Source organism: Psammomys obesus, unplaced genomic scaffold (genome assembly GCF_907164565.1).
Source record: "Psammomys obesus unplaced genomic scaffold, mPsaObe1.curated_primary_1811, whole genome shotgun sequence".
NCBI classification, from domain to species: domain Eukaryota; kingdom Metazoa; phylum Chordata; class Mammalia; order Rodentia; family Muridae; genus Psammomys; species Psammomys obesus.
In genome coordinates, this window is record NW_026596088.1 from 13,836,530 (window position 1) to 13,847,246 (window position 10,717).

A 10,717-nucleotide genomic window follows, 5' to 3' on the forward strand; every position below is an offset into this window, starting at 1 on the left:
TTCTTCTTCTTCTTCTTCTTCTTCTTCTTCTTCTTCTTCTTCTTCTTTCTTCCTTCTTCTTATGTGTATGAGTGCTCTGGTTTCATGCACACCAGAAGAGGGAATCAGATTCCATTACAGATGTTATGAGCCACCATGTGGTTGCTGGGAATTGAATTTAAGACCTCTGGAAGAGCAGATAGTGCTCTTAACCAATGATCCATCTCTCCAGATCCCCATTTTAACTTCTTTCTAAAATGTTTTCATTCAGTTTTATACACAGAACTTGAGTTTCATGAGGATATAACTCATCAAAAGGCTTTAAATTAGCATTTAAAAAGTCATCTCATAGATGGTTTATTTTTAATATTAAACAATTCAACATGTTTTATGTTGAATATATATATATATATATATATATATATATATATATATATATATATATTCCGTGATGCTTACATCAACCTATTCTATATAGTCCAGGATATATTTAATTATTTAAAAATAAATCTATACCTTTTGCCAATTTATGCCTGTGTACTTTATTGTGCAACTCAGAAAAATATGGGGTTTGTCTTACATAACCATGATGCCATTGTAGCACCATATACTCAAGAGAATTTGAGATTCTATCCTTATTCTTTCCACCCCCTTCTTTCCTATCTTTAGTAACTAACCTTTAGGGTTTTTTTTTTTTGAAAGCCTGACTTACCCTTGTATCTTTTTGAGCATATAATATTCGTGTACATGCTTATATAGCCTGCTTTCACACATGAAATTTATATTACGATGTTCTGTGCCTTATTTTCTTACTTAACGATATATTATAGGCTTCCATTGATATTGGTAGGTAAAGAGTCTTGTTTGCTGTTAATACTAGCTAATCAGTTAAGACTTAATCAGCCAATGTTCTATTGTAATACATCTTGGTGTTATTATAATACTGCAGAATAATAACATCCTATGATATACATAAGTTATGTTTTGTTTTCTTTTTCTTTTTTTTTGTTTTTGTTTTTCAAGAAAGGGTTTCTTTGCATAACAACCCTGGTTATCCTGGACTTGAACTCACAGAGATCCACCTGTCTCTGCCTCCTGAGTGCTGGGATTAAAGGCATGTGCTACCATGCCCAGCTGCCAGTTTGTTCTTTGTCAATGTGTCCTTTGAAAAACTTCTTATAGGGCCAGTGAGATATATGGCTCAGCAGGTAGGGGTACTTACTGCCAAGCCACATGATCTGAATTTACTCCCCAAGCCCTACATGATGGAAGGAGAGAAATGATTCTCTCACATTGTCCTCTGACCTTCACATGTACACCATGGTATGGGCACACACAGATACAGATAAATAGAATTTAAATTGTAGAAAAGAGATAGATTAATGGCTCAAAATGTAGTCAAACTCCTTCTTCATAATTATTTTTGGACCCAACTTCCTGTTTCCCTGATAAAGCTAAAAGAAGAAGAAAGAAGAAGAAGGAGGAGGAGGAGGAGGAGGAGGAGAATCTGCTTGGTTCCTTCTCAAAATCTAAATTATCATATGAAAACGTAAAGTTTTCAGGGCTTCATTGAGGCCCTAAGAAATAAAAGAGAAAATTATTTCTGGTTAAAAGACCAGAATCTGGAGCATGGTGGTGCATGCCTTTAATCCCGGCACTCAGGAGACAGAGGCAGAAGGATCGCTGTGAGTTAAAGGCCAGCCTGGTCTACAAAGCAAGTCTAGAACAGCCAGGGCTATACACAGAAACCCTGTCGAAAAAGAGAAAAGCAAAAACAAAACAAAACAAAGATCAGAATCTGAGTTTTACTTCAGGTCCCTGTGTGGACAGTCTAAGTTGCCTCAAACACTACTTATTGTCTCCTTCCTAAAGAATTTCTCCAATTGGGCCTGTCAATCACCTAGCCAGGAGACTAACCCTCAAAAGAAGGTAACTGTCAGGCACATGCCTTTAATTCCAGCACTTGGTAGGCATAGGTAGATAGACCTCTAATTTCAAAGCTAGACTGATCTACAGAGTGAGTTCCAGGTCAGCCAGGACTATACAGAAAAACCCTGATCCTGAAGCAGAGAAAGAGAATTGGAAAGGGATGTGAAATACATGTTTTAATTATGTCACATCATGACATTCAATCAAAGGTCAAATATATAGCAGATTAACTGGCACATTAACTGGGAAGACTACCCCATTTCCATTTCATGTAGAACACTTGTAACTACATTTCCAAGAAGATAAAAGAGATTCTCCTGCAGAGAATCTAGAGTGGCTATGTGTGGTGGCACATGCCTTTAATCCCAGCACTCAGGAAGCAAAGGCAGTGAGTGGTAGGCAGATCTTCTGTGGCTCTGAGAGCATCCTGGTCTACACAGAGAGTTCCAGGACAGCCAGCTTTAAACAGTGAGACCCTGTCTCAACAAACAACAATCTATAGCATTGGTCTCTGGCCTGTTCTGCTTGTTTCAAAGAAACTGAAAATCCTAGACTTTCCTTCCCAATGTTATTTTTGCTCTCTAGCATCTTTATGATTACCAAACACACAAGTAAATATTAATGACTCTGAATTGATGTTATGTCTTTGCTTTATTTCCTTAAGAAACAGTGGCATAGATGAAGTCTGAGGGAAAATTTGAATGAGGAAACATGGAGGGCACCTTCCATTCTTTCTCTGGCCACAGAGAAAGTTGTGCAGGAGTGTCTGTACAACTAGGTCTCATTCATCTAATTAAAGGCTTTCCCAAAATAATCCCAGTTTAAAATATGACAAGACAAAGACAGCCTTTGCTATAATCGGCGTGTTTCATCCCCAGCATCCAGTTTCTCACCATTCCCCTCAGTTCCTGCTGCTTAAGAAACTTCTGTACAAGCAGTGTAGGCCATCTTACCACTCTTCCAGTCCACGAAAGCATGCAAGTAGAAGGCTGACTACGTGCACAGAACTGAATGTTCACTGACAGAATGGATGAAAGCCACAAGTGCTGTTTTAATCATGAGAATGCCTTGAAATGGCTGAGTGTAGTGGGTATCAAGATTTATAACAGTTTCATAAATTTGGAAAGATCTATGGTTAAATGCTGCTTGTTAGAGAGGCATGCTTGCAATAACCATCAATAAAAGTTTATAGAGCTGGTGTGCTGGTGCATGTCTTCTAAGGATTTCTGAGTTTGAGGCCAGACTGGACTACATGGTAAGACCCAATCTCAAGAAAAAATTGTGGGGAAAGGGAACATTAGGAAGACATGTAATATAAGTGTCCATTTGACTGTGGTGGTAGCCATGCTTGTGTGCACATAACTGAAGTCTTCAAGCTGTATGTATCAATTATGTGCAGCACTTTGTATGCAGCAATCTTTTACTCCAACCAGTCCTCTCTTTTAAAAATTAGACGCAATGCAATCTACACACAAAGCATGATGTTGGTGTAGTTAGAGCTATGGTTTTCCAGTCCTAGAAGCTGTTACTTGGTGCTAAGTCCCACAATCACAGTAATTCCTAGTGAGTGAAGAGAGGGAAATACTACCTCTTTCAACCTAGACATCTACTATAGGTAAAAGAACACAACACATGAACCTTTATCTTTCCCAAAATGCAAGTACTACAAAAGATTGGGTAAACCTGACTCCAAAGAATTTTAGAATTTTCTTTAAGCTGAGGTTTTCAAAGCAAAACCCATTATGCTCAGCTTTTCCCTATTGCCATGTCATCAGCTTTCTGTACCCACATAGCCCTTAGCCTTCGAAGCCCTCAGTGATATCTTTCTCCCTTCTGCCTGAGATCCCACAGCCTGATGAGTTAGATAAATTATGTGTCAAATCTTGGCAGCCATCTCTCTTACTTGAAAGATCAAGTTATCCTTTGAAAAGCATCTGAAGGACAAACACATTACCAGTGCTCCCAAGTTTAGAGCACAGAGGACACCGAATGACAAAACTCAGCACACACCATACCTACCATACTTATAGAGAGCCACCATCCATTTCCTTTCTCCTTCTACTACCTTCTGATCAATCTTCAGTCTTATCCTTCCTCATTGTCTGATGGAAAATCCATCACCACCCTTGAAAACACTGCTATGTGCTACAGCCCCCAGAAGTTAGTCACCCCCTTCTCAGAACTTTTATAAGCTTTGTTCTTATCTCTAGGGGAACACCTGTCACATTATGCCACAACTACATGGTGAATTTAAGGTCATGGCTACTGCCTTAATCATCTATTGATTAGCATAGCCCCTGGAAGGAAGTACATACTCAATGCATTTTAAATGAGGAATGAGAGCCACTGTCAAAATTGCCATATATTTCTCTCAAAATAGCATAATAATGTTGTTGCTTTCAGTATGGTTTTCTTTTCTATAAATAAGTGTGATCAGAGAAAGAATAAGAGCACGATTATGTCAATTACCACAAATTTACCCAAAGAATTGGAGAAGAATTCTTACAATCAGAATGTTAAGCATGACTTTAGTTAAGCATGACTTCAGTGACAAAGGTGTTAACTACGTGCCTTTTTAAGTTCTCCTTTCTGTCACTTGAGTGTAACAGAAAAGTGCACACTTTGTGTCAGAAGTTATTGTTTACATAACTTAGGGAGGGTAAATCTACCCTCATGTGTGTGTGTGTGGGGCATATCCTAAGCCCCAGAAAAATCACTTTAAAAGATTAAAAGAGAGCTGAGAGTGCAGTGGTAGACAGGTGTCTCGTACCACAGTGATCTTGGTTTGATTGCCAGCACAACAAAAGAAAAACAGAAAGGGTTTTACAGTTGAAAGGGACCTCTTGGTTATCGAACCCAGTCCTTTACTGTACACAAATCCCTGTACAATGCCTGATAAAAGCTCAACTAGCTTTCACTGGAAACTTCCATGGCTGGGAAACACATTACCCAAGGTATATGATTCCCTGTTCTGACTATTATAATGTCCAAATTGAGCCCAAATCATTAGCCATAACTGAGTCTGTCCGTCCTTCTAAATTTCAGTCTTTCTTTCTTTGCCCTAGCTCCCCAAAGACAGGGTTTCTCTGTGTAGCCCTGTCTGTCTTGGAACTTGCTCTGTAGACCAAACTGGCCTGAAACTCAGAGACCCACCAGTCTTTGCTTCTTAAGACCCAGGGAATACTCCTTCCTTATAGAGCTCTATAAAGAACAATATATAGCTACGTGATTATCCCAAGGCTTTTCTGGTTTTACTCAACTACTTTTCATATTGTTTAACTTTTCCACCAAACTAATTTATGCCTCAGAAAACATTCCAATTTGTCTCTAATATTTCTAAAGTGAAACCTGGAACATACGCCAACTACTTGTAGACAATTTCCCAGAAGAGCACTAACATATGTTTAACATACCTCTCATCCATTATTCCATACTGTTCAAACTCTTCCCGAGTACCAAGTTGAACCTTGGCAATGGTTAGGAGCAAGAGGATGGGTAAAACTTGGGTATAACATGAAATAAGAGAATTGATATAATTCTGAGACTGGCTCTCTAGCTGAGAGTGAAGTTGCTGAAATAAGCCATGGCTATATCAAGGACACTGAAGGTTTCTAAACAGTCAAAGAGCAACATTTGACAGGAGGCAGTGGCAGCATCATGTACCTAATTAGGTTTTGGAATAGCATCTCAATCATCAGTTGCAGAACATGAGAATCAGGACTGAATCCCCAGCAAGAGAGTTTGCATAGTATAAGGCAAACAGAGGTAAAAAAGACTAGGGTGGAAAGGGACTACATTTTAAGAGTAAACTGAGGTAATAAGAATTAAAGAGGATTGGGGAGGTACTATGTCTGTTGTTTTCCTTTGTGTGCACATGTGTATATATTTGTATGAGGCAGCAGAGATCAATGTTGGGTGTCTTCCTCTATTTTTGTTCTCTTTGTTACTTTTGAAAACAAACCTCACTAAACCTGAAGTTTGTAATTTAGCTAAACTTGCTAACCAACCCTAAGGACTGAACTGTCTCCACTTCCTTCCCCCAAGCACTGGGGTTACAATGGCTCACCATGATGCCTGTTTTTTTTTTTTTTTTATGGGTTCTAGGAACTGAACTCAGGTCCTCGCATTTGCTCACTGAGCCATCCATCCATCTCCCCAGCTTTATATATACTTAACATGTATAAAATATATTTTTGGAAAACTGACCAAAGGTGATATGAATTGGCTGGAAATACATTATAAAAAGCATGATATGTGATTTCTCACGTGTATTTCTTTATAACATGGCTATAACAAATAACAAATATACTTCAGGCTTTAATTTTAAATAGTAGAATAGCTTTATAATAAATATTTGGAATCACTGAGTACAGTGGCACAGGCCTGTAATCCTAGCACTAAGGTAGGCAGAGGTGGGCAGATCTTTTTGAGTTCAAGGCCAGACTGGTCTACAAAGTGAGTCCAGGACAGCTAAAGCTACACAGAGAAACTCTGTCTTGAAAAACCAAAAACCAAAATAAAAAATAATAAAATAAAGATACTTGGAATCAAAACTTTGTAAGTGGCAAAACCTGGTAGCAAATGCCTTTAATTCCAGTACCCATGAAGCAGAAGCAGGTGGATTTCTGTGAGATTAATGCCAGCCTGGCCTATATATTGAGTTCCAGGCCAGCCAGGGTTACTCTGTCTCAACAATTTTTAAAATATAAACTTAGTATCATCAATTATGTCAGAATTTTCTAGGTGATGTACGTAGCATTTGCTGCAACTCCCTTTGCAGGTCCTTACCCAGCACCTTGCTCTTTTTCTTCTATTATCTAATTATCTGAAACTTTAGAGGAGTGGGCACCGCCCAATGAGGGTATGTGGCTGCTCTGGTCCTATGACTGAGATCCAGAGAACCAGGAGTGACATCATCTTTAACAATAAAATGCTCCTCTTGGTAAGCAAAAGGCCTATGTATGAAACTCAGACTTGAGGAGCTGCAGGCCAGTTCATCAGCTGTCCAGTTTACTCCAGCTTAATACAGCATCAGTTCGTGGCACTCCGAAAGGATCTTCTCTGAAGTCATTGTATGGTAAGGAATTTATCAATTGCCCTTTTAAATTCTGTGAGATTTAGATAATTGAGCAAGTTTTTAGCACATACTACTTTCTACCAATATTATGCCACTTTTTTTCATTGAAAATGTTAGCTAAATATAAAATATAACAATAAAATAAGTTTAAGGTAAGAAAGTCAGGAATCATTTTTATAATTAAAGTTTCTTGGGATATCTCATTTTTTAAAACCACCTGAAAGTACAGAAACCCGATGAACATTGGCATGATACACTTTAGTTACATCCTTATCAGAAATTTGGAATAAAACAGGCTGTCGGTGAGACAATAATTTTGATATAAAAAGTCAACAACAATTTATCACATGGAGTATTTGTAGGATATCCTTATCCTACAAATTTTAAATGTTATGGCTTTTAAAAAGCTTAGCCTGCATACAATGGCTGCAAAATTTTCCTTTCACTGAATATTCACTCCTCTTACATATAGAATAGTGTTTTCTAATCTTTAAAGTTATGTGTGCATTTTAAGGATGGCTTCAACTCTTCTCATGGCATTGCTAGGTAAGTCTATCTTCCTCAAAAGAACAAGGAAATAGAGCAGAGATGTCACTATGTCACCAGAACTGAACTAGGTTTAGACACCAATGCTCCTGTCTGCCAGCTACAGCATTTGTGACTGACACAGTGTAGAAGACTTTTCTTTATTTTTATTTTGTTTTTTTATTATTAGTTATATTTTATTAACTCTGTATCCCAGCTGTATCCCGCTCCTTCATTCCCTCTCAAACCCTCCCTCTCTCCCTCATCTGCTCCCTGCCCCTTTCCAAGTCCACTGATTGGGGAGGACCTCCTCCCCTTTCATCAGGTTTTATCATGTATCTTTAGGACTGGCTGCAAAGTCCTCCTCTGTGGCCTAGCAGGACTGCTCCTCCCTTGGGGGGTGGGGAGGTCAAAGAGCCTGCCATTGAGTTCCTGTCAGAAATAGTCCCTGTTCCCCTTCCCAACTGGTTACTGAGCTACCACGGGCTACATCCGAGCAGAGGTTCTAGGTTATATCCATACATGGTCCTTGGTGGAATGTCAGTCTCAGAAAAGACCCCTGTGCCCAGATATATTTGGTCCTTGTGGAGCTCCTATCCTTTCCACGTCATACTAACTCCCCCTTCTTTCATATGATTCCCTGCACTCTGCCAACTTTTCTTTGTTACTCCACTCATAGCTTCGCAGTGAGTGCACAATGAAGAGAAATGGTGCAAGCTGTAAGGTCTCTTATGCTACATTTAAGGATGTGGTTTCCTTTTAAAAAAGAAACATAATTCCTATTGTGTGTGTCTCTTAAAAAGTAGAATAGTGAGTATGTTTTTAAAGTGCTACTATAATAACGTCTGCAACCGTGGATCTGAAGATTAAGCCAAAATATGCACACTTACTTATGAGCAAGAACTAGAAGGTATACTAAACTATAACTGTTAAGTTGAAGCTATAAGATGTAGATACTCATTTTATTAAGGGTCAAAGCTCTAAGAACATATTATAAAAAACTAATTTGGAGCCAGGCATGGTAGCGCACACCTTTAATCCCAGCACCTGGGCAGCAGAGGCAGGTGGATCTCTGTGAGTTCGAGGCCAGCCTGGTCTACAGAGTGAGCTCCAGGGCAGCCAGAGCTGTTACACAGAGAAACCCTGTCTTGGAAACAAACAAACAAACAAACAACAAAAAGCCAACCAACCAACCAAAAAAAACTCAACGACGACAACAACAAAACTAATTTGATTTTTTTTCTTTGAGACAGAGTTTTTCTGTGTAGCCTTGCTGTCCTGGAACTAAGTCTGTATATCAGGCTGGCCTAGAATCACAGAGGCCTGTCTCTGCTTCCTGAGTGCTGGGACTAAAGTTGTGTACCACCATCATCCAGCTATAACGCATACTCTGTGTGTGTGTGTGTGTAATCACAGATTTGTGTGCTCATGTGACAGCCAGAGGTTAATGTTGTATATCTTTCTCTATCACTTTCTTTCTACTTAAAAAAAAAAAAACAAAACAAAACAAAAAAACTTTTAATGTTACAATTACAGGTGCACTGCAGCTGTGCCCGATATTTTTTAGGATCTGAATTCAGGTCCATGCTGGTACATCAAGCATTTACTAACTGAACCATCCTCCTAGCCACAGGACATATTTTTTTTTTCATTGTAAGAGGTGTTACATTATTAATACAGTAAACATAGCAGTATTAAGCCAGACATGGTGACACATGCCTGTAATTCTAGCACTCTGGCAGGCAGAGTCAGGTGGATCTCTGTGAGTTTGAGGCCAGCCTGGTCTCCAAAGTAAGTCCAAGACAGCCAAGGCTACACAGAGAAACCCTGTCTCAAAAAACAAAACAAAACAAAAAACATGGGAGAAAAAAAAGATAGCAATATTAAACCTTATAGTTAGACACAGTGGTGAATGCCAGAGACCAAGGCAGGAGGCTAGTTGGGCTACATAGCAAGATCTTATCACAAAAATAAATAGAAAAATCCTGCAAACTTGGTATTTATGGTTATTATGCTAGCATCTGAAAACAACCTTAGTCATAGAAACAGTGTTTGCTCACTCAATAGTGATTGTTTACCTAATTCGGGTTAGTAAATTTCAAACCTATTATAAACAAGTAGGTATAGCCAACATACATAAGGGAGGAAATCATCAAAACTGCTCTTCATTCAGTGTGTGTTTTAAACAATATATGCTAAAATTTGTACAAGAAACCTCTGAAAGCTACCTAAGAATGTCAGGCATCCAACTTCTCTAAGTTATGTGTACAAGCTATATTATATATATATATATATATATATATATATATATATATATATATATATGCATCTATTATATAAAGAGGCTGATTCCAAAGACTCAAGAAAAATAGCTCAATTAATTATTGCAATCTCAGCTAATGACTGCTTGCTTAGATGGTTATGAATAACAACTAATGGGAATGTACTTACATACTTTAGAACATTGGCAGTATTTTAAAATATCTCAACGTTGCTTCTCCTTTCAGTAAAGATGATGTCTACAAAAGCCATGGCTAAAGTAATGATCATCATGCTGGCAGTTTGTCTTCTAACCCAAACAGATGGGAAACCTGTTAAGTAAGTGCTGCAGCCCATTCTGCCCTGGGAGGTGTGGGCCTGAGCCTTTGCAGTAGGTTTTATGTTGGAAACATGGGGAACTAATGGAGTGGTCCTCTCTGCTCTTTCTAGGAAGAGAGCTGTCAGTGAAATACAGCTAATGCACAACCTGGGCAAACATCTGGCCTCCATGGAGAGGATGCAATGGCTGAGAAAGAAGCTGCAAGATGTACACAATTTTGTTAGTCTTGGAGTTCAAATGGCTGCCAGAGAAGGCAGTTACCAGAGGCCCACTAAGAAGGAGGAAAATGTCCCTGTTGATGGCAATCCAAAAAGTCTTGGTGAGGGAGACAAGGCTGATGTGGATGTGTTAGTTAAGGCTAAACCTCAGTAAATGCTGCTACCCTCCCTACAGTGCAGGCCCTCAACATTCTATGCTGCTGTCTTTTCAAGCTCTATGAAGATCACCAAGTGCTAATACTCCTACTTGTAACGAAAATTTGAAATTTTTTGATTCCACTTTTGCTCATTAAGTTCTCTTTCAATGATTCCATTTCAGTATGTTCTTTTTAAAGCATGTTATCACAGAACTTATAAAAGAATAAATGACACATTTCTACTTCTCTCCTT

General features: G+C 38.7%; 1 protein-coding gene across 1 annotated transcript; it reads left to right on the top strand.

The window, feature by feature from the left end:
• The first annotated feature begins 10,022 nt into the window (after positions 1-10,022).
• On the top strand, positions 10,023-10,481 carry Pth (parathyroid hormone). Its single transcript, XM_055627311.1, has 2 exons — positions 10,023-10,108; positions 10,220-10,481. Exons 1-2 carry the CDS (start codon positions 10,023-10,025, stop codon positions 10,479-10,481), a joined length of 348 nt encoding a protein of 115 aa, XP_055483286.1.
• The last annotated feature ends 236 nt before the right edge of the window (positions 10,482-10,717 follow it).

Coding starts and splice junctions, on each gene's coding strand:
- Pth (XM_055627311.1), top strand. CDS start 10,023: ATGATGTCTACAAAAGCCATGGCTAAAGTAATGATCATCATGCTGGCA. Junction 10,109..10,219: donor ACAGATGGGAAACCTGTTAA/GTAAGTGCTGCA, acceptor TGCTCTTTCTAG/GAAGAGAGCTGTCAGTGAAA.